Here is a 23,373-nt window from a genome sequence, read left to right on the forward strand (position 1 = left end):
TAGGAAGGGTGGGAAACACTGTTTTTTCGAGGCTCCTCGTGCACCCAGAGCTCAGCACCCTGATATGAAAGGGGGATGGGAGAATCCTTGTGGGAAGAAATGGAAGAACCAAGAAGGATTTTTTTTTTTTTTTGAGATGGAGTTTAGCTTCTGTTGCCCAGGGTGGAGTGCAATGGTGCAATCTCTGCTCACCGCAACCTCTGCCTCTCGGGTTCAAGTAATTCTCCTGCCTCAGCCTCCCAAGTAGCTGGGATTACAGGCGCGCGCCGCCACGCCTGGCTAGTTTTGTATTTTTAGTAGAGATGGAGTTTCCATGTTGTTCAGGCTGATCTCGAACTTCTGACCTCAGGTGATCTGCCCGCCTCAGCCTCCCAAAGTGCTGGGATTATAGGCGTGAGCTTATATATAACCGACTTTTAAAAAATCGGTTAAATGTGGAGAATCTCATGCTTTGAGGAAGGAGATAAAGGAACTCGAGGGCCAGGTGAGATTCCTCTAGTGAGACCTGGGGCCGGCACTGAAGGGGATTTGTATGACCCCAGAGACAAGGTGGGTCCGAGCTCTTCTTAGCGGATGCGGCACAATTCTGTCTTCTGGGGCCTGTTGAAAGAAAAACGTGACAAATTATATTTAATGGAGTTTATTTGAACAATGAATCGATAAATCGGGATGCACTCAGACCAGAAGAGGCTCAAAGAGCCCCATTTGACCGCGGGACAGGGAGCTCCTTCAGGCTGAGAATGGAAGCACGGTAGAGAAATCCTGGGACTGGCCACGGCTTGGCCTTTGCCTTATCTGTGCCTAGTGTGATCAGCTGGCTACCTGTGACTGGCTGAAACCTGGCTTTTGTTACAAAGAATGTACTCCAAAATTAGGTTTCTGCTTGTTTACTTACTATGTGAGGTTGTCCTTTGTTCTGTGGGAGCTGGAAATGCAAGACAGCCTCATGCTACTGGGCTCCTGCTTATTTCACCTCACAGGCTCAGTTCTCTGCCATACCTGGCTGGTTGTAACCAGTTTTGAGGCATGTCAGTGACTAGGATAGAGTACCAGTGATTAGAGTAGGTTTCCTTTTTTTAATCAGCAGGGATTGCAGGTTGGCCCTATCACCACATTACTCAGTCACACAGCAACACACTTTCTTGTGTCAAAGGAAAAAGAGGTGCAGGCACAGCTGGTTCCTGGAGCCCATGTGTGGCCCTGAGACCCTTCAGGGTGTATGTTGTGCATGAAAAGTTTAGCCGCCAAGTGGGGAAACAGGCTGAAGGCTGGCCTAGGCAAGGCCTGTGCAAGCTGAGAATACAGTCTTTGCAGACCCATGTGAATGCTCATCAGAGCACCAATCAAACAGGTTTGGAAGGGTGTCAGCGAGCCCCTCCTGGGAATGAGATGGGACCCCTGCAGGGTCCGGGCCCAGTGTGCATGTGCAGGTGGGGTGGGTAGAAACCCATGATGCACATCAAGGCTCAAGTGAAGCTGCAAATCCAGGCAACTGGGTTTCTTTGGGAGGCCAAGACGGGCGGATCACGAGGTCAGGAGATCGAGACCATCGTGGCTAACACGGTGAAACCCCGTCTCTACTAAAAAAATTTTTAAAAACTAGCCGGGCGAGGTGGCAGGTGCCTGTAGTCCCAGCTACTCGGGAGGCTGAGGCAGGAGAATGGCGTAAGCCTGGGAGGCGGAGCTTGCAGTGAGCTGAGATCCGGCCACTGCACTCCAGCCTGGGCGGCAGAGCAAGACTCTGTCTCAAAAAAAAAAAAGATTAAATCTGTGCAAGCCAAGCCAGCCTGTGGACGACTCAGTGGCGCCCTCCACCCTAACGCAGTTTTGCCATGATATTCACAGAGAACCAGCTGCATGCCAGACACTCTGCAGAGATTCGAGAGGATCCCACCCCCCAACCCCGCCCCGGGTCTCCTTGAATTTGAGGGTCTGGTGGGAGGGGCGCTTGGCCTCAGGCTGGCCTCCTGAGGGAAGGCTTCACCTGGTGCTGTGGGCCTCCCCAGGAAGGCCCTAAGGAGGATCCCCTATTGCCCCACTTGGAAGCTCTGGCCTCAGCATGGACACAGCCTGGCTCCAAAGCACAGGCTAGCTAGGCCAAGATCTCCAAAAGAACGTGGTGAAATCTCCCAGGAAACAGCGAAGTGTAAAAAGGGCTCTATCCTCATGACTATGGGCGCCCAGCACACCCGTTCCTGAGGTAGTTCCACCGTGAAGGCAGCAGCGCCTCTCCAGCAAAGGGCTCATGGTAAAGCCAGGTGCTGGGGCTCGGGCTGCGTCCTCCCTGCCTGCCTCTGCTCAGTGTGAGGAAGGTCATGAGGCTCCCAGAAGCTCATTCCAGAGCCCAAACTTATGTGCACGCTTTTTGAGAAATACCTCACAGGACTGAGACCCCTGGGAACACATTAGATGAGAGATACCTGGCCCCAGAGGCTGAGGCTGCCTCATGGTCCCCTGCACAATCCCTAGTCCCTGTCACTACGAACCTGGCTCCTTCACACCAAAGTCGCAAGACATTCTTCTAGACACTTCTAAGAATGTAAGCTGCCTGGAGATGCCTCCTCTCCAGGTGGGCCACAGGACTAAGGAGGTAGGGAAATCCCCAACAGGAATGTCCTTTTCCTTTGCTTTTCTAGATGCTGTCTGCCCCACTGGGCACTCGTGCCCCCCAGGCAGCCTGGAGCCTCGCCCCTGCCCTCCCGGGCAGTATCAGGATGAGCCTGGACGCAGCATCTGCAAGACCTGCCCTGCTGGGAAGTGAGTCACTGGCACCTGGGCTGGGGCCCCTCCTTTCCGTCCAGTGACACCTGACTTTCCCTACCCTCCCTGAGACCAGAAAGGTCTCAGACACATCAGGGGACCCTTCTGGACAGTGACCACAGCCCTGCTACCCCCCAGTTGCCCTGCAGTGCACAGTATAATAAAGACTCTGGCACCAATACAGGGCCTGGGAGGGTTGCGGGTTCATGCAGAAGACTCAGCAAAACACGAGAGGTCATTGACCACTTACTCTCCATCTCCTCTCGCTTCAGATGGTCCCACGAGGATCTTGTTCTGCCCAAATCCTCCAGGTCCTGGAAGCTTCTTGCCACGGGAGGAGCCTGGCTTCCTAGAAAAACTGAGAAAGCCTGGGGATGTCGGAGGCCTCCCCTCCCTCATTCCTGATCACACACCTGCTGCATCCACAGGTTCTGTCCCTTGGGGACCCAGGGGCCAGAGGCCAAGCCCATTTGGCCATTGGACTGTCCTGCCGGCTACTACTGCCCTCTGGGTACCCAGACCCCCACCCAGCACCCATGTCCCAGGGGCACCTTCCGAGAGAGGCCTGGGGCACGCAGCGCCAAGGATTGTAGACCCTGTCCTCCAGGACAATTCTACTCTGATTCAGGTGACGAGAGCTGTTTCTCTGGTACTTTGCCATGTGTCTCAGAGGGCCTTCACCTGCCTATGGGCAAACATCCTAGTTGCGTGAGGCCTAGAAGGGTGAGGGAGGGGAGAAGCCAGGAAAGCTCGCAGTGGAAGGAAGATGGGAAGGGGGCAGACAAAAGCATCAGTGGCCGGCCCAGGAGCACACTGAGTTCTAGCAAATGCTCTCATAGCGGCAGACCAGGTGCTATGGGTGTCCTAGGAAGGGGTCATTTTGATCCCATAAGGGAGGGCAGGGGCCTAGGGAGCCTAGCTGTAGCTCTTGCTCTGGGCTTGAAGCACCCTAGGACTTAGGGAGGCAGGAACTAGAGGAAGAAAAAGGGCAAGACCACATCCAAGCCAAGACCAAAAGGAAACAGGAGTTGCAAGCTTGTGCAGGAAGCAGTGGGAGGCAGGACCGCAGGGGACCTTATTTGTCCTCACACATGGTTACTATCTCACAGATGAAAAGCCTGAGCTCAGGGAGGGCCCTGCACAGCCATATAGGTTGTGAGCAACAGAGTCACGGTGGGCCACAGAGCCAGGCGCGGCCTTGGAGCCAGGAGGGACTGTGGAGTCCTTGAAAGCCGCCTCCTGCCCGGAGCTCTGAGGCCCACTGTACCACCAAACGCAGACTCAGCCCTGGGCACTCTTTCCTTCTCTGAAGCCTAGCTCACTGTCCTGGATGGAGCCTGTCTACATCCTCTCTCCACAGGGGCTGGGAAGCGCCTCCCGGATGGGCCGTGCTCAGCCGGCTATTACTGTCCCCTTGGCCAGACCTCAGCCACCCCTACGTCTTTCCGGTGCCCACAGGACTTCTACTGTCCTGAGGGATCACCCCAGCCAAGGGCCTGTGAGATTGGAACCTTCCAGTCCCAGGAGGCCCAGAGCTCCTGTGAGCCCTGCCCTTTGGGATTCTACTGCAAAGCCTCCCGCCCAGGTGGGTTCATCGGGGCTGGCATGAGGCCCTTTCTGGGCACTGGTCCCAAGGCACAGCATCAGCTCAGGAGCACCCAGCTCTTCCTGAGCCCTTGCAGAAGCAGTGCCTGTGCTCATCTGTGATGTGAGATGGGAAGATGGCACCTCCTGGGTTACTCAAACAGGGAGAGTGTGACCTGCGGTAGCTCAGGCCCACTTGGGAGCCTTGTGTCCTCAATTGCCTGTGCCTACTTTGATGTGGCTGTAGATGTACCTGGGGAATCCTTCTTACATCAGAAGCTTGGTTGTCATAGTGCCACAGGTCAGCGTAATGTTCCACATGCATTGCTTGAGCAAATAACAGCAGGTCGGGGAGGGATACCCTGAAACAAGCAGGTTCGAGGGAAGAGCATGTTGGGGATTTATACTAGGATGGGGCGTTCCACGGTGACTGCCTCCACATCACCAGGACTGCCTCATGCCCAGCTCAGCTCTGGGCACAGTGGGGACGTGGGTGCAGGCCAGGGCAGTCTGAGAACCAGGCCCCTAGGACCTAGCAGGCCATGGTCTGACTCAGTGTCCTCAAGGCATGCACAGCACACACGAGCTCAAGACAGCCTGAGTAGGTGGGGGAGAGTCCACAGCTGCTGAGCTGGCATCGAGGGGTAGCCTGGTGGCCAGCTAGGGTGACTGCCCCAATTCTAGATAAAGGGAGCTTTACAGTCAATGGCCAGGGCCCCTGGATGGAACTTTCTTGTGCCATGCACCGTCTCTGCCGATGGTCAGCACACCCAGAAATCAGACAAAGAATAAGGACATTGTACGTGTTGGCCGTGGTGGATAGGGAATGGTAGGCTGGGCTCTCGAAGGTGTAGAGCCTGGGAGTCCAGGTCTGCCCAGGACTCTCAGAGGGTGGGGATCCATCTCAAGTCAGGCCAGCCTTACCATCGCCCCACAGACCCTGCAGCCCACGGCCCCAGCCAGTGTCTCAGGGGCTACTTCTGTTCCTCAGGATCCCGCTCAGCCACAGCCCACCCATGCCCTCGGGGGACATTTGGGCCCAGGCGAGGAGCCACTACAGAGCTGGACTGTGAGCCCTGCCCAGCAGGTTCGTGACTCTGGACCGTGGGCCCTCAGAGAGCCTAGGTGGAAGGGCAGGGTGAGAATGAGGAAAAGTGGGAGGAGGTGAGCAAACAAGTCCCCCAGGGATGGGGCCTTGGCACCTGGCCCTGCCTGCTCTGTGAGCTGCTGGGTCCAGGAACACCAGGCAGGTCCCCACATGTGGGCTGGTCCCCTCAACTTCTCAATGAGCCCATAGCACCCATTGTATTGTCCCTGGGATTCTCACAGCATCCTCATCCTCATTCCCTGTATCCTGGCCTGCCCCACATTCACCTCTAGGACTCAGGACATTACCAACCCATGCTCCCCACAGAGACCAGGTGCTGCTAGAAAGAGAGGCCTGCCCCGGGGTACAGCTCCACATCTCTCTGGCTGCCCTCACTCTGCCAGCCACCACACCTGCTGCTTGCCTGAGCCTGGGGAGGGAGGGGCAGTGGGGCAAGGCCCGAGACAGGCAGGGTGGCTGCCAAAGCAGCAGGCATCCTTCTGCCACCTGTTTCTCCTTGAATCTGCCATTTCCAGGGATGTTCTGTTCATCGGAAGGGCTACCCCAGCCCTCGGGGCTCTGCCATTCTGCCCACTACTGCACAGGGGGGGCTGTGTCCCCCACCCCCATCAAACACAAGGTAGGTATTGCTAGGCCCTGGCACCCCAGATGGGTGTCAGGACCACCCTGGAACACTAGATGTGTATTGGCTCAGAACCATGAGGCTGACCAGGGGCTCCTCCCAGCAGGGCTGAAGCTCCCTGAGGGCAGGACCCTCCTCACCTCCTTGTCTCCATGGCTCTGCACAGGGCCCAGGAATAGCACATTTCCTTGGTTCTAATATATGCATCTTGTTCACACTTAACAGCCCTAAACTCAGCAGCATCTTACAATTGATGGTATCTGACCATTGAGGGTAGCAGGGGTTTATTTCTTTTAAATGGTCTGTGAGATAACGGTTTGTCTTCCAGCCATTGTCATCTTGGGTTTGACGCGCGAAGTGTTCACTCTGCATGTCCGTGGGAATTTAGGAGTCCTCACAGCTGGGACGAGGCTGCAGAGTCACCCCATCTTAGATATGAGGAGACCCGGAGCATGGGGTCATCGGCTTGCTCAAGGCCGTGTGGGGCGTTTTCCTGGGTCGTGCAGCTTCTCTGCGGATGGTCAGCATGCCCAGAAATCAAAGAATAAGGCACCTTGTCTTGTGGGGGGCGGTTAGGGAGGGGGAGGCTGGAACCTCGAAGGTTCAGAGCCTGGGAGTCTGGGTCCTGTGTGCAGGATGACCTGCCCCACCCACTCCAGGGCCCTGAGAACAGAGCCAGTTTGGAGATGGGAACCATCCTTGTTCCAGAAAATGCCAGAGGCATCTGTGTGTTGAATCATCATATCCTAGAGTAGTGGAGAGTAGCTGGGAGGATGAACATACAGACAAGGGCTAGGCAGATGGATGGAGAGACACTGGCCAGTGTTTGTTGATTGACTGACTCTCATCTTGTTACTGACTTGCTCTGTGACCTGAGGCAGGCATGGCCCTTTCCCCTCTGGGCCCAGCCTCCCTTTAGACTGCTCTTTCTTCTGAGAATTCCATATCAATGCCACAGAGGAGAGAAAAAGCCAGGAGATGACGGAAGGAGGGAAAGGAGGTCACTGAGTCAGCATTAGGATTTCAGAAGCCAAAGCCCTCCCATGGGGTCCTCCCAGCTCATCCTCCACAGGCCTCACAGACACAGCCAAAACACACGTTAGTGAGGTGGTTTTACATGTACTATTTTCCTTTAGAGACAGGGTCTCACTCTGTTGCCCAGGCTGAAGTGCAGTGGCACAATCACAGCTTGCCACAGCCTCGACCTCCTGGGCTCAAGCAATCCTTCTGCCTCAGCCTCCCAAATAACAGAGTACAGACGTGCGCCGTCACACTCAGCTAACTTTTGTAACTTTTTTTTTTTTTTTTTGAGACTGAGTGTTGCTCTGTCGCCCACGCTGGAGTGCAGTGGCGTGATCTTGGCTCATTGAAAGCTCCGCCTCCCGGGTTCACACCATTCTCCTGCCTCAGCCTCCTGCTGGGACTACAGGCGCCCGCCACCACGCCCAGCTAATTTTGTGTGTGTATGTGTGTATTTTTAGTAGAGACGGGGTTTCATCATGTTAACCAGGATGGTCTCGATCTCCTGAACTCGTGATCCACCTGCCTCAGCCTCCCAAAGGGCTGGGATTACAGGCGTGAGCCACCACGCCCAGCCTTGTTTTTTAAACTTTAAGTTCTAGGGTACGTGTGCACAACGTGCAGGTTTGTTACATATGTATACATGTGCCATGTTGGTGTGCTGCACCCATCAACTCATCATTTACATTAGGTATTTCTCCTAATGCTATCCCTCCCCCAGCCCCCACTCCCCAATAGGCCCTGGTGTGTGATGTTCCCCTCCCTGTATCCATGTGTTCTTGTTGTTCAGCTCCCACCTATGAGTGAGAACATGTGGTGTTTGGTTTTCTGTCCTTGTGATAGTTTGCTGAGAATGATGCTTTCCTGCTCCATCCACGTCCCTGCAAAGGACACAAACTCATCCTTTTTTATAGCTGCATAGTATTCCATTGTGTATATATGCCATCTTTTCTTAATTCAGTCTATCATTGATGGACGTTTGGGTTGGTTCCAAGTCTTTGCTATTGTGAATAGTGTCACAATAAACATACATGTGCTTGTGTCTTTATAGTAGCATGATTTATCATCCTTAGGGTATATACCCAGTAATGGGATTGCTGGGTCAAATAGTACTTCTAGTCTAGATCCTTAAGGAATTGCCACTGTCTTCCCCAATGGTTGAAACCTAGCTAGCCTTTTTATTTCCTGAAGGGACTAAATCTCTTCAGGAAACAAGAGTGTTGTCCAGGCTGTTCTCAAAACGCTTGGCTCAAGAGATTCTTCTGCCTCAGCCTCCCAAAGTACAGGGGTTACAGATGTGAGCCACCACACCCAGCCCACATGTAATCTTAATTGCAATGTAGCATCCAAATAGACGCTGGTCCCGGTTTCTCCTTTAGGTCCCACCCCTAGTATATGCAGCAGAGACAGGGGCCCTGATTGAAGTCCTTTCTTGCTTCTCTCCTGCACAGGTGGACGCCCCAGGACTCTCTGGGAATGACATCTGCCCCCCTGGCTTCTTCTGCCCCAAAGGAACAAGCTCTCCAGTGCCTTGTCCTCCTGGGTTTTACTCCTCCGTTCCAGGCCTGGGCAGCAAGGACCAGTGCCAACCATGTCCCCCAGGGCGCTACTGTAGCCGGCCGGGGCTGACCAGCACCCTGGAGGCAGGGCTTTGCGATGCAGGGTAAGGGGGTGCTGGTCCTGAGCTCCTCAGGAAGAGGAGGCGGGAGGGTCCCCAGCACAGGCCAGAGCCTGCCAGGGCCTCCAGGTCACAAACACGTCCTAAATTCCCGTGGTCTCTCCGCAGCCCCTCTGGGGAGCACAGGCCAGGTGACTCTCTCGCTGCTTGCAGGCCTCAGACGTTCCATCCCCAGACATAGGGCTGAACAGGACACACCCTCACAGGCTGCCCAGCACTGACCTGCGGTCCAAGGAGCCCTGGGTGTGCTGGAACAGCCCTAAGGTCTCCCTCCTCCTCAGGGCGCCTGCACTCCCTTCACATCCCCTGCTAGGCCTTGGTCTTCACCCCGTTGGCCAACATCCTCTGCCAACATCCATCCAAGGCTCCCAATAAGTGCATTTTCCCTCGTTGTCCAGAGGGCTGGAGACTAGCCATGACCACCAGAGGCTCCAGCCGGATCCTGTGTGCTGGACGACCTGCCTCATCTGCTCAGGGGTCCTGAGAACAGAGACAGTTTGGGGATGGGAGCCGTCCTTGTTCTGGGAAATGCCAGACATTTTCCAGGACTGTTTTCCTGAGGCCCCTACTACTTAGCTTCCCATGGAAAGAAGCACGTTTTAAGGGACAGAAGCATGTTTTAAGGTTGATGAATCAGAGAATTCCTGCTGCATTTGCAGCGCCCTCTGGTCCTAGGGATGGCCCAGCTCAGCCGCTGACCCTCGGCTGTGGCCACACTTGCTGTCCCCGCAGCACAGCCTGATATCCAGGGCTCCAAACAGCCCGGCCGGCAGCTGAAGGACTTCAGCCACAGTTCTGTCTCCCCCAGGTACATCTGCCGAGAGGGCAGCGCTGTCCCCTCACCCTCCAATGGAACCCATGGATACACATGTCCCCCTGGCTTCCATTGTCCCCCAGGGGCCCACAGGGAGCTGCCATGTGAGCCTGGCACCTTCAGCCCTCTGCCTGAGGCTGCCATGTGCCTGCCCTGCCCAGAGGGCACCTACTGCCACCAGGCTGCCACCGTGGAGCCCACCATCTGCCCCAAAGGTAACATCCTCAGGCCACCTTGCCCTGGCTCTCCAGGGCAAAGAACATTGGCATCTCGCACCCCGGGCTCCCTGAGCTCAGGTCTGTCCAGAGTGCCATGCTGGGTGTTGAGTGTCGCCTCACCCTGTGCTGCCCCTGCTGACCCACCTATGAAATGGGCTTATCATGTGACAGAGGGAGGTCGTCGGGAGAAGGGTGTTGGGGGGCCCCAATGTCTGGGGACTTGCCAGCCCCTGCCCTACACGGTCTGTGACAGGCACTGCTCAGCTGTCCCCAGCGTGTGGCTGTGCAGGGGTAAGGAAGGAACACACCGGACACGGCCAGGCAGCCTCCTGAACTGTACTCTCCTGTCCTGAGAGGCTGGGTGTTGGGGTCGGCTCCTCCCTGGCTGGAAGGCACTGCACCCCTGGGCAGACCAAACCCATCTGCAAGTGGGACCATGGTGCCTGGTGCCTGTGGACGCCCCATCCCAGCAGGAACATCCCCAGAGGGGACTGTGGCTGATCTGGTTTGAGACTCCAGGTCACCTCTGGGGCACCTGGTGGTGCCTGTGGGGCTCCAGGGCAGTGCAGGGGTGACAGGGACACATGGCCTCATTTTCTCCAGGACAAGAAGCTGTTTCCCTCTCAGCCCTGCAGAGCCAGACCACACCTGCCCTGGGCCCACCTCTCCCTAAGGAACAGCCTGTGCACACACAGACACAAACATGTGCTCATGTGCACACACTCATGTACGCAGGCATGCTCACACACATTCACATTTCTCAAACTCACTGTGACGTCCACTTCACTCACACCATTACACGCACACCCCGTCACACTCACACTCACTTGCACACACACTCCACTCACATTTGCTCACATTCCACTCACACTTGCTCACACACACACTCACTGTCACACCCACACCTCAGCTGCCCCGACACAGACTCCACCCCACTGGCCCGGATTCTGGACCAGCATCCCCTTCAGGCCCTCTGGCTGTGGCCTCTGCACCCTCAGGGCTGCACTAATTTCTCTTCCATAAAGGATGGGAGGCTGTAGAGTGCCAGGCAGCCATGGGATTGGGACTTTGGCGCTCACCCTGGTCTTTTCTGCAGGTCACTATTGCCCAGCCAGGACATCCTCTGCCCGCCCCTGCCCGGAGGGAACCCTGAGCCGGCGGGAGGGTGCTGTATCCCCTGGGGCCTGCCAGCCCTGCCCTGCAGGGACGTACTGCCCGGGAGAGGGCAATGGGCAGCCTGAGGGTAGGTACCCATGCCCACACAGTGTGTGTCCTGGGAACTGACCGGGTAGCCAGGGGACTGGCCCCATGGCATAGCCTGCTAGCTGAGGCGAGAACAGGACCATCAGGACTCCTGCAGGAGGCGGCTTGGTGCTGCAAAGACTAGTGAGGTGTCAGGAACAGAGAGCAGGCTTGCAGCATCACACAGAACTCAAAACCAATGCCCTGAATCCTTGCTTCAGGGTCTCAGGGGTCCCGAATGTCCAGCTCCTCCACAGGGCTGCAGCACAGGCCTGCGGCTGGCCCACCCACCCCCTCATGCCATTTCCTGCTCCTTCCCTAAGAGGTCTCAGCCTCACAGCCAAGAGCAGGGCCACTGAGCCACGCCAGCCTCACTCGGAGCTTAGTGTTGGTGTGATGCTAGATGAAGCCCTTGCCCTCTTGGGCCTCGGTCTCCTGCCTATGAACTGAGCTGACAGTAGCACTCACCTCCTGCAGCTACTGTGTAGAGTGAACTCATTGCTGTCAGGAGCTCGGACTGGCTTGGACAGTGCCCACCGCTGTCACCCCCAGTTGTCACTCCTCACACTGCTGGCATCCTTGCCAACACCGATGCCAGAGCTGTGTGGACACCGCCAGCTGCAGGCTGTGGGCACCAGGCCCCAGACACCGAGGCGGCTCTGCAGCTCCTTGCTTCGCCTTTGCTTTCTTCCTTAATTTCTGTGCCTCTCCAGGTTTAGGGACAGCAACCAGAGGCAGGGACTCACTGCAGGGGCAAGACCTGGGCCTCCCACAGTCAGGCAGGTTGAAATACAAGCTGGGGAGACTTCTGCCCTGAAATCCCTGTATACACCCCTCCGTATCCAAGGGCCCTACTCAGCTGGTTACTACTGCGAGGGGGGCTCTGCCAGCCCCACGCCCCAGAGAAGGTCCTTTTCCCTCAACGGACCCTGCCCCGGAGGCCACTACTGCCCACAGGGGACGCTGCTCCCGGTTCCATGCCCCGTGGGGACAAGGAGCAGCCCAGGTGAGCGTCTGTCCTGGGCCCAATCTCCCCGCCCAGCCACGTGTCCCCAGTGTGGTGTTCAGAGCTTTGTCCCTGACTGGACCCATCGACACAAACAGTGCAACCGGGACCCCCTGTGGCTGTGTTCCCCAGGGGACACTCAGGCTGAGCTGTGGAGGGGAGACCTCTCCCCCAGGACAGGGCCACTGCTCCGCCCACAGCCTGTACCCTGGACCCGCAGTGCCTTCTGTTCTAGCTCCAGGGCACAGCAGTGAGCCCGCAGGGAAGAAGGGCGTGTCCCTCCGGGGTTGCAATTTCAGAGAGACACAGAGCCCATGAACTACCACCACCCCCATCCAGGCGCCACCTCCCAGGGCAGCTGTGAGCCCTGCCCCGCTGGCTCCTTCTGCCCAAGGCTGGGCCTCAACTTGTCCACTGGGTCCTGTGAGACTGACTCTGAGTGCCCCTTGGACCCCGGGGCCTACAGCCTGAAGGCTCTCCCTTGCCCTCAGGTACCTCCCGGGAGCTTCAGGAGGGAGCTCAGTCCCCAGGGCCCTGAGAGGCTGGGAGTCCAGCCACGGACTTGAGGCTGGAGCTCAGCTTCCCAACTGTGGGCATCAGACCAGCCCTCAGTGCCTCGAGGGAGGGACTCCAACACCCCCATTTCCCATTCCCCATCCTTTCCCCACTGCCCCACCCAACCTCCAGGCCACCTGCCCCTCCATTCCCTGAGACCTGAACCAGCAGGAAGGAAGGACGCTGCACTGACCATCTCAGTGGCTGGCACCCTGACCACATCCATCCTTGGCCTCAGAGATGCCACTTTGTGTCCAATGCTCAGGGTCACTTCTGCCAGCCAGGGACTGCCTGGCCCACCCTGTGCCACCGAGGGCACTACCAGCCCTCCTTGGGCTCGGACGCCTGCCTACCGTGTCCACCAGGCTTTTACTGTCCACATCCCGGCACCAGCACGCCCAGGCTCTGCCCAGTACATGCCTACTGCCCGGTTGGTATGTCAGGAGCCCTCAACTCCACACATGTCCCAGGCCCTCTTCCTCCTCCCCAACACCCCTGCCTGCCTGCCTTTCATTCATTTATATATGCCCTATGGATTGCCTACTGTGTGCCAGGCATGAGCTCACAACAGGACTACCAGAGGTGAAAATGTACCCCCCTCCAGCCTCCCCTCACCTCTGCCCAAGCCTCCCCGCTCCCCCCAACCCTATTGCTCTTCGTCTCTTCATCTGAGTTTGTCGAAGTGCCCTGCACACACTGTGCATGAGCCACAATCACACATGCTCACACATACATGTGCGCACACACACACCTTTATGCACATGCGCACATTCACACACACAGATGCGGTCCCCAGGCAGCGCAACAGACAAATAGGTGTCCACAGAGTTCATAATGCATGTCATATCTTAGGCAAACCTAGGGAGAAATCCTCCTGCTGGGTGCACATAGCCTTTGTGAGCATTTGATCTGTGGGAGACATACACACATGCTCCCCCCATGACCATGGTGTTAGAGGTACACATGCCCCTTTCAACGGAGGCTTTTACCCCAGATTGTGTAGAACATCCCAAGTTCAAGGAAGCTGGTTCATTGTCACCAAGACTCCCTGTTTTACTAGTCAGCCCTGCTACTATACGCATGAACCCAGTGAGCAGTTGGGAAAACGGGGTGGCCCTGTTGGGGAAGTGGGGACTCCCTCACTCCCCTAACTCCACACTCCCCTTCCAGCTTCTTACCTCCTTTGCTGGTCAGATTTTTTTTTCAGTAGATCAAGCTGTGCCATTTAAAGCTTTTTCCCTGTCAGGGGCTTTCTTCTCCGATTTCCCGGCAGTGTGTACTTAGTGTGCACAGCCAGCCCCATGCACCGAGACAACGAGACAACGCTGAGGCTGACAAAGCCCCGCTCCCAAGGAACAGAGCCGCAGATGTGTCAGGCGGGCTGGGTGGAGCTGTGGGAGGAGCAGGGCGTGGCACAGGCACATCCCTCCCTGCAGGTCCCAGGGCAGGCCCGAGGGAGGAGGGCTAAAGGCAGCTCCCAAGAGAGACCCACTTACATGAGGTCCTACTGGCAAGGCTCCACCCCATCCCAGAGAGCCCACAGGGGTCCAGTGCACAGTAAGCACCTTACTGAACCTCTGGCTAGATGCAGGGCCCCTCACTCCAAAGCAGCTTTGCTGCTGTTTGAAAATCCTCTACTAGGATGACCCCTAGGTGGTAGGCACGGTTTTGTCCTCTTCCACTTTGTAAAGGACGGTTATCCCGGGGGGAAAGACCGAAGTTGCCTGGCAGTGATTTCATTCATATCATTGGCCCTGAGAAAGCAGCGTAAAAATCCAGCACCTCCTGGGGCAGCGAGATGCTGGGGACAGTGGGGGTCCATCGCGGGTCAGACCACGGGTGGAGGTCGCCGGTCCACAGCACTGATGTGACCTGAGCCCCCGGAGTCCATCTTCACTTATTGTGCCCCCCTTCTCCAGGGACATGGTCTCCACCACGGTGTCCTCCAGGGACCTTCACTCTCCAGGATGTATCAGGCCTCCGGGAAGAGAGTGACTGTTCCGTCTGTCCCCCGGGTCACTACTGCAGGTCAGTCACTGCCCAGAGCCATCCACCTCCTGCCACCGGGTCAGACTGCAGTGGCTTGCAGCCCCCAGCCTGCTCTGCTTGTCCTGACCCGTGGCCTTGCACTGTGGGTGGGAGAGCAGGCTGGCTGCCCTAATTCAGGCACGGGGGCCTGGGGGTGAGATCACAGCCCTGCCTGGCCACCCAGGCCTGAGCGGGGAGAGAAAACCAGACTCTCAGGTAAAGGAGAGAGAGAACAATTAGCACAGGACTGGATTTTTTAAAAAATTTAAAGCGAAATACATTCAAACTGAGGGAGGATCCGCATAAGGTGGAAAACTTCTGTTCAGTTCTTGCCTTAACTTGGAGAAGCTCCTTGCAGGCAAAATTCTTGCCTCCAGGGGACACTGGTGTGCTGCATGCACATTCAGGAGAAACACGGACAGTTCTTCCTTCTCCTACTTCCACATTGTCTTCCATATGAAAAGCATTTGTAATCGGTCAGTCTGGGAGAAACAATAAATGGTACCTTTGAACAGGACGATCTGACACTAGGCCTGAGGGCACCAAATTCCGCCTGAACATCCTATGTCCACTTGGTGTGGTCTGGCTTCCGCATCTGGATGGCAGGGACATTCTCATGGAGTGTAGAAGTCACTGGAGAACTCTGGACCTGGGTCAGACAGAGACTGACAGCTTCTAGGGCTGGATGGGGGGTGAGGGGGGGTCCCTGACTCTCAAAGTGACCCTGGGCCCACACCCAGAGGGAGCCACAGCACGGGGGTCTCTGGTCTAGGAAAGTCCCCAGCACTTGCTAAAGGCAAACACCTGCAACTCCAGAGATGGTGTCCGACTCATCCGCAGAACAGTTGCTTGATATTTCAGGCAGAAGTGAACCTGCTCCGAAGCAGATTTTTTTTCTGCTTAGAAGATGATAGCAGAAGATTCCTCAGGCTCTGTCTGGAGGCTGGTCTCCCTTGGCTCAGGAAGTTCATCCCTAGGTCTAGCCTGCTCTCTCCTGCTGCAGAGCTGGAGATCAGACTCAGGTTACCTTGGAGCCTAGGACTAAGCCCTTGGGGACCCAGCAGGCCCCAGACATCACAGGAACAGTGCGGGAAGCAGGTGCAGCACCTGCTGGTGCCCTCTGTCCCCATTTTTACTGCAAGTCTAGCAAGGCCACTGAGCTCTCGAGGAGGAGAGGTTTGTCCGCTGTTGGCAGCCCTGAGTCCTGCTCCTGGTCCACTGAGCTCCATATACTCCAAGGTGGAAAGATGTGCGGGAAGCTGCCGCTTGCTGGTGGAAGAACACGATGGGAGCTATGAGCCTCGTGCTGGGCCCGGGCCAGGGGTCAGCCTCCCGGCCCCGCTGTGCTGCGCGCACCTCGCCTTGTCTCTGTTGTATATCCAGGCTGTCCGTCTAAGGGAAGAGGCTGAGCCACAAAATATAATTTACAGAGTTTACTTGAGCCAAAGTGAGAATAGCTGCCCAGAAGACTCAGACCCAAGTAGCCTTGGATCTGAGCTCTACCGGCCTTTGTAACAAGCGGGCGTTTAAAGGCAAAAAGGGGGATGCTGGGAGAGGGCTGGTACAAAGTGGTTTGTCAGGAATTCTCGCTGGTTTACAGCAGAAACAGTAGTGATTGGCTAGACGTTGTTAAGCTGTAGAGCATGGGTTATAGTGTCTGGCGAGGCTTTAGTAGGTTAGGTTACAGCTGTTCGTGGCAATAGCAGGCAGTTTCAAGAGATGAATACACAGCTCAAACGGGGAGTCGACGGGATTGCTGTCTCATTTTAATGCCTCTCTGGGCCTGATCATTTGAAAGGGCTCACATTTCTCAGATAAAAGTTCTTTTCTTTTCTCAGGGCCCATTCAAAGTTCTCTTGGGGCACAGGCAAAAGCACGTCTCCCTGTGGGCACAGAGAAAACTGAAACCCGAGTCGGGTGGGGCTTCCCTCAGCCCAGGGCCCAGGCTCCGGGACTCAGATGGGCCCCTCCTTCCCGGCTTCTCACTCTACTCCCTCTCCTGGACTGTTAGAGGTGGACAGGTGTTGGGAAAATGTCCTGCTGGTTACTTCTGCCCACCGGGGGCCTCTGAAGTGAGAACGTCAGGTCCCAGGCAGCCCCAGACGCCGTGTCCCCAGAGACAGCTGTGCGCGCAGCAGTGTCCGCCAGGTAACCACCTTCACATCTTGCCTGTGGGTGTGAAAGCAGCACAGGACCACTTGCACATGGAGTTCTTTAATTGCCACTGACAGACTAAAAACAGGTCACCCCCGTCCTCCTACATTTAACATGTGTGTGCACGTAACATGAATCCGCTCCCAGTGCCATTCAGATGGTGGCTGATTTGACAAACATAAAAAGCAAGTGCACCGGGACGAATGCCCAACACTCAACTCCTGGACAGCACAACCCCAGGCTGCCCTGGACAGGGTCCCCCACAGTCCTGCCACTGTCCCCTGCCTGCCTTCACGGGAGCCAGCATCACCCCTTTGTTCTCTAGGATTTTACTGCCCTGAGGGCAGTGGAGAGCCCATTCCTTGTCCACCTCACACACAGGTGGCTGACCCTGGAGCCAAGCAGAAAGAGGACTGTGGGCCTTGCCCCCCTGGGCGCTGGTGCAAAGCAGGTGAGGCGGGGGACGGTGGGACCTGTGGCACAGCCCGGAATGTGCTGCTTCCTGAGGGAGACCTGGGGAAGCCGAATCTGGGGAGAAAAGTGAGGGCAGCCCTTGCTCTGCAGGCACCCCGGCCACTCAGGCCTGCCCCTCTGGTCACTACTGTCCTGGAGGAAGTGAGACCCACCCGGGAGCCCCCCAGGCCTGCCCTGAGCATACCTACCTGGCAGCTGAAGGAGGCCAGAGTCAGGCGGAGTGCCTCCCCTGTCCCGCCGGGTACCACTGCCCGTGGCCAGGTAAGAGCCTGTCTGCAGGCTGGATGTGGGGCCTTGGGATGGAGAGGGAAGAGGCTGTCAGGAGCCCCTCGGGCAACTCTTCTTAGCCTGATGCTTTTGCCCCTAGGTCTCTCTTCCTTTGAAGACCACCCATGTCCTCCTGGCCACTGGTGTCCAGGTGACCAGGGTGCCTTTCTCTGCCCACCTGGCACCTTTCGGTCAGAGCCGGGGGCATCAGCACAGGAAGACTGTGAGCTCTGCCCTCCCGGCTACCGCTGCCCAGACCCTGAGCTTCAGGGCCCTGCAAATGTGTTTCCCATCCCCTGCCGAGCCGGATCTGAGTGCCCAGCAGGTGAGGCCGCAGGATGACCCCAGCCCCTTCCCATCCCTGCCCTCATCCCTGAGGCTCAGGCCTGGGCTCCTCAGGAAGCCCTGATTGAGCTCAGGCCACAGATGTGGCACAGCCTCACCTGACCAGCCCCTACAAGGCCCACCCAGTCTCTGGTGGCATCCACACCACCTGGATGTCCCCAGACCAAGGTGCCTTCAAGCCACCTCTTCCTCCCCATCTGGGTCAAGAAGGAGGCCGGCCAGAGGTTTAACTAGAAATAGCATGCCCAGTACAAAGTGTCCAGTACTGGCCACAGCTCAAGGCACAACCCAAAGCACCCTCCTGTTGGCCACCCTCAGATGAGCTGTGGCCTCAGTGCCACTGCCCTGTGCCTCCTCATCAGAGCTCCTACCTCCACCTCATGAAATGCATCCTTCTTCCCCGCCCCAGCCTCTGGCTGCACAAGGACAAGGGAACTGCCTGCCATTGATCTCCGTTCATGACACTACCACCCGCACGGGTCACCCTCCCTGACCACACACCATGTCCCTTCACCTGCAAGCTCCCCACCGCTTCCTGGTTCCCACACTGCTCCCCGCCACCTCAGAGGCCTCACCCCACTGCTGTCCTCCCTGCCCAGGCCCCACCTGGGGAGCCTGGGCACCCTCCTGTGTTCTCCTCCAGCTCTGGACCTCTCCCTGCTTCTAAGTGCCACTGATGGATGAAGGGAGTCTGGGGGTGTCCTCCAAACCATGCCCACATCGTGGCCTGCTCTCCTGTATCCCTGGCCCTGTCTCCTCAGGTGCTGTGACTGAGGTCCCCTGTAGGCCCGGCTCCTACTGCGGGCCCCAGACGGGGGTGCCCCCCCTCTGCCCCAGGGGCTACGCCTGCCCTGCCAGCTCCTCCACCTACAGTGGCCCAGGGCAGCGGTGAGCATCTTCCCCCGCCCCCCAAGGCCTCAACCCCAGCCCTGGAACTGCTGTCAGCACCTTATGTGAGGCCCCCCCTGACAAGCCTGTATGCCTCAGAAATCCAGCCAAAGAGCAGGGCCCACAAGCAAGCCCTGGTGACCCTCTGCTTGGGCTTCCCAGCTAGGGCCAGCCCCTGCCTCTGCCCCAGGGAAGGCGGGGTGAGGAAGCACGTTGCCCTGGGATGCCCCTGTCAGAGCGCAGGCTCATCCTGGTGGGGCAGCCAGATGGAACCACAAAACCACAGCACGCCTAGTTACATTTGCCTTACAGGTAAAGGACGGTACATTTTTACTCTAAGTATGGCCCATGCAATATTGGGGGTGCACTTCTACTAAAATCATGCTCATTGTTTATCTGAAATTCAAATAGGACTGGGCATGGAGTATTTCATCTGATAAGCCCCATCCTGTGTCTGGGACTAACACCCTGACATCAGATCCACTCCACAACACCCCTCTGCCCAGGGTGGAATGGGCGAGCAGTTCCGGCCTGGCTACCTGGGCATGGCTCATCCTCCACCAGAAAGGCAGCTTGGTGCGTGGCCCCACCAGACACAAGGCAACCCCAGGACCCCTGACTGGGACAGTAGCAGAGTCCCCCTCCCGCAGCAGCTGAGGCCCCAGGCCAGGGACAGTCGGCCCCCGCTAGTGAGAGGAGAAACCACCACACACACAGGTCCCGGCAGCATGCACCATCCGGGCTCTGTCTCTGCAGCTGTGTCTTTCCCCATTACTGCCCCCCGGGCAGCGCCCAACCTCGTGCCTGCCCTGGGGGCTCCGAAGCCCTGAATGGGACCGGCCTCAGGGTCTCTGAGGAGACGTGCTGCCGCCTCTGTGAAGCGGGCACCTACCGCAGCCGGACCCTGGATGCCCTACCCTGCCAGCCCTGCCCGCCTGGATTCAGCTGCCCCCGGGGTGAGTCCCTGGGAGGCCTGGGCGGGAGAAGGGGGACCGAGCCTAGAGGTGACCCTGAGCGGAGCTCAGTGAGGCAGGTGGAGGCACAGGCAGGGCGGGACCCTTAGGGCCTGGGGACAGCCCAAGAGGCCTGGAGTAGCCTAAGACACAGACCCAAGAACATGAGGAGGATGGGGACACACAGCAGGTGAGTGTCAGCTGCCACCGCATCAGGTTTAAAAGTCCTCCAGACACAGGGCAAAGCGGCACGCACACGGATGTGTCGGAGCCAGTGGCTCAGGCACTCTGGAGAGTAGGACAGCCACTGTCCAGCACCCCGCAGTGCCCAACACCCTGCCCTGCACCTGGCTGAGAGGGAGACCAAGGGGCTGTGGGAGGTGAGGGGGTTACAGGGTACAGAGCCCTCCACTGTCCCCACAGCCTAGATTCTTCCCTGATTTGCTGTGAGGTTCCCCCTCTCCCTCAGCGGGCACATCTCTCCCCTGGACAGCCCCAGCCCACTCGCAGTCCCTGCCTTGGCTGGGACAGAATTTCCTCTCTGTGTTCCTCCAGGGTCAGAGAGCTACCAGGGCCATCCCTGCCCGGTGGGCCACTACTGCCCTGCAGGGACTCACAGCCCAAGGCCCTGCCCAGCAGGGACCTTCAGGAGCAGCAGCGGGGCCAGGGCAGCTGAAGAGTGCCAGCTGTGCCCTGTGGACACCTTCAATGCCCTGCCCGGACAGGTGGGCTGCCTCACCTGCGGGAGCATCGCTTTCTCTCCACCAGGTGAGTGTCAGGTCTGCCTGCTCCTAATGCCCTGTCTGGGGCCTGCAGCTTTGAGGGCCCAAGGTGTAAGATTTCAGGAAAGAGCCACCTATGGCTGAGTGGAGCTGTTCTAGGAGAGCTGCAGGTGAGGGCAGGAGCCTCTCTGTGACTCCGACACACTGGGTTGGGTGTGTGGATGGAGCAAGTGTGTATGCCAGGACTCCAGCAGGCAAAGGGGTGGGTGTGAGGGAACCAGCTCAGACCAGGCCCAGCCACTTGCTCAAGGTGGCTTGGTGGATGGGGCCAGCACCGCTCTGAGGCCGTCCAACAGGCTGCGATGCTGCATGGCTCTCCGGGGAACAGCCTTGTTCTGCTCACCCAAGTCAGTCCCTGGTCGTAGGGTCAAGGGCAGAGCTGCACGCAGCTCCCAGCTTTGAGCCAGCAGCCCTGCTGATGTCTCCACTTCTCCCCATTTTGAGGTGTGGTCTTCTCATGGTCTTTGTTGTGGCACCCATATGTATGCAGTCCACTGTACAAACAGAAGTAACCAGATAATCTTACGATGGATAATCCAAAAGTTACACGCGTCATACATAGTTAGCCTCAATGGGGGCTCCAATTGAGGGCTGACCTCAGAGCTCTGCTGATGGTGTCGGCAAGCTTCCTCTCTTAAGGTAATGGGACTGCTTACCACATGCCAGGCGTGTTCTAATGCTATGTAATGTCAGCTTACGTGATCCTCATGACAACTCTATGAATCACGTACCCATTATGATCCCTGTGTTATGAGTATGTAAACTGAGGCACAGAGTGTTTAAATAACTTGCTCACATCAGAAGGTTAGTGGTGGCAGAACCAGGATTTGAACCCAGTCTGGCTGACTCGCAGTTTCCTGCTGTCAACCACCATACCATGACACCTTCAGATGCTGTGATTTGAGGTGTCCAGGGATTCTGCCGTCCTTTCTTATCTTCCAGCTGAGGCATTCTATCTCTGAGGTGACCAACCCCTGAATCTTGTAATCCCTCCATTTACCTGGAGACCAGGGGCTGAGTAAAGTGGGTCCCAGAGGTGGTTGTGTCTAAATTACATTTCACTGGTGGGTTCGTAACAATCACGTACAGCTGTTTGTGTGCTTTTCAGCTATTGAGGGGTATATTTTTAACTGGGTTGGACATGTGATTGTAATGTTGTTAGCGAAATGACCCTTAGATAGCACTAAAACCTTTTCCAGGTTAATGGTATTGCAGCCATTCTCTGTGATGTGGAACTCTCTAGGCTGTGTTTGTCTGCCATAGCCAAATCCCACAGACAGTGGGGCTTGAGCAACAGAAACTTACCTCCTCAGAGTTCTGGAGGCTGCAAGTCCAAGGTCGTGGTGTCAGCAGGGTTGGTTTCTCCCAAGGCCTCTCTCCTTGGCTTGCAGCTGGTCACCTTCTCCCTGTGTTCCCACATGCTCTTTTCTCTGTGCCTGCATCTGGTGTCTCTGTGTGTCCAAATGTCCTCTTCTGATAAGGGCAACAGTCACATTGGAGTAGAGCCCCTCCCACATCTTCATTTTGACCTAGTAATCGCTTAAAAGGCCCTACCTCCAGTTACTGTCACATTTTACCTCCAGTTACTGTCATAGTTACTGCTACTGGGGGATAGGGCTTCTGTGTGTGAATCTAAGGAAACACAATTCAGCCCATAACGGGAACCCTAATCGCCTCTGGGCAGAGCACCAGAACAAACAACATTCTTCTCAGGCTGTGTCCCAATTATGCTTCTTCACATCTACAGTAAGTCCCACTCCAGTTGATATACTCTTCTTTTTTATTTCCTGCAAACTGTTTATTTGTTGTATAGGGTATGAGTTAAGGTTCATAATATCTTTTTCCCAAATAGGTATTCAATTGGCATGGAACCTAACGTGAAATATTACCCAGGTTTGTCATTGATCAAACATTTCATAGACATGCAGGTGTGTTTGAGAATCTCATGTCTGTTCCACTGGTATTGCATTCTATTCCTGTACAGGAATCACCCTGTCCTAATCACTGTAGTCATATACGTCTTAAATCGAGTAGTCTGTCTTCCAACTGTGTTCTTTTCAGCAACAATGGCTATTCATGGTCCTTGCATTTCCATATAATCAGATTATTAGTATCTACAAAGGAACCTGCCAGGATTTCTATAGGGATTTCATAGAAACAATTGAACCATTGGCAGAGAAATGACCTTACTACTATTTTGAGTCTTCTAGTCCTTGAACATGGCTTATCCTCTCATTTATTTATCTCTGCTTTTATTTTTCTAAGCAGATTTTTGTGGGGGATTTTTTTGTTTTTTTGGGTAGAGATGGTGTGTATCTCATTAGATTTATTATTGGACTTTTTATGTTGTAAATGCTATTAGGTTTTTAAAATCTTTATCTTGTAATGTTTTGTTTGTCTGAAAGGTGTATTTTTTCAGCTTTATTCTTGAAGCATATTTTAGCTAGGTATAGAACTCTATCTTGAACTTTTTCTTTCAGCATTTCAAAAATATCTTTCCATTGCCTCTGGTTTTTCTTTTTCTGATATTAGTCTTATTTGCTCTTCATAGTTAAATGTCTTTCTGCTCTTGTGCTTTTAAGGGATTCTCATTGTCTTTGGTTTTTAGGACTGTAACTGAAGTTTTCTTCCTGTAGTTTTTCTTTGGATTTATCCTATTTGGAGTTCTTTATCACTTCTCGAATCTGGTTTAATGGATTTCACCAATTTTATAAAATTCTCAGCCATTCTGTTTTGAAATATTTATTCTTTCCTTTTTGATATCCAATTACTCATGCTATCACTTTTTACTATGTCTCTTGCACTATTTTCTGCATTTTTATATTTAATTTTCTCTATGCTTCAATCTAGATAGTTTTTTGGACCTATATTCCAG

The 23,373-nt window shown here is 55.7% G+C and overlaps 1 protein-coding gene and 1 long non-coding RNA gene across 2 annotated transcripts in view; both read left to right on the top strand.

Annotated features, from left to right (window-relative positions):
• Window positions 1-4,126: 4,126 nt before the first annotated feature.
• Window positions 4,127-6,064, top strand: LOC139357724 (uncharacterized). The gene is made up of 3 exons (XR_011611327.1): window positions 4,127-4,345; window positions 5,336-5,431; window positions 5,968-6,064. It is a non-coding gene; the product is annotated as an uncharacterized lncRNA (long non-coding RNA).
• Window positions 6,065-15,920: 9,856 nt separating this feature from the next.
• The window catches only part of LOC105472039 (uncharacterized), a 40,156-nt gene continuing 32,703 nt past the window's right edge, over window positions 15,921-23,373 (top strand). The window contains exons 1-8 of the mRNA XM_071076114.1: window positions 15,921-15,958; window positions 16,647-16,783; window positions 17,115-17,240; window positions 17,354-17,524; window positions 17,631-17,855; window positions 18,637-18,763; window positions 19,520-19,719; window positions 20,272-20,484. Coding sequence (XP_070932215.1) covers window positions 15,921-15,958; window positions 16,647-16,783; window positions 17,115-17,240; window positions 17,354-17,524; window positions 17,631-17,855; window positions 18,637-18,763; window positions 19,520-19,719; window positions 20,272-20,484 — 1,237 coding nt within the window. The remainder of the gene's footprint in view (window positions 15,959-16,646; window positions 16,784-17,114; window positions 17,241-17,353; window positions 17,525-17,630; window positions 17,856-18,636; window positions 18,764-19,519; window positions 19,720-20,271; window positions 20,485-23,373) is intronic.

This window comes from Macaca nemestrina, chromosome 13 (assembly GCF_043159975.1).
Source record: "Macaca nemestrina isolate mMacNem1 chromosome 13, mMacNem.hap1, whole genome shotgun sequence".
In the NCBI taxonomy this organism is placed as follows: domain Eukaryota; kingdom Metazoa; phylum Chordata; class Mammalia; order Primates; family Cercopithecidae; genus Macaca; species Macaca nemestrina.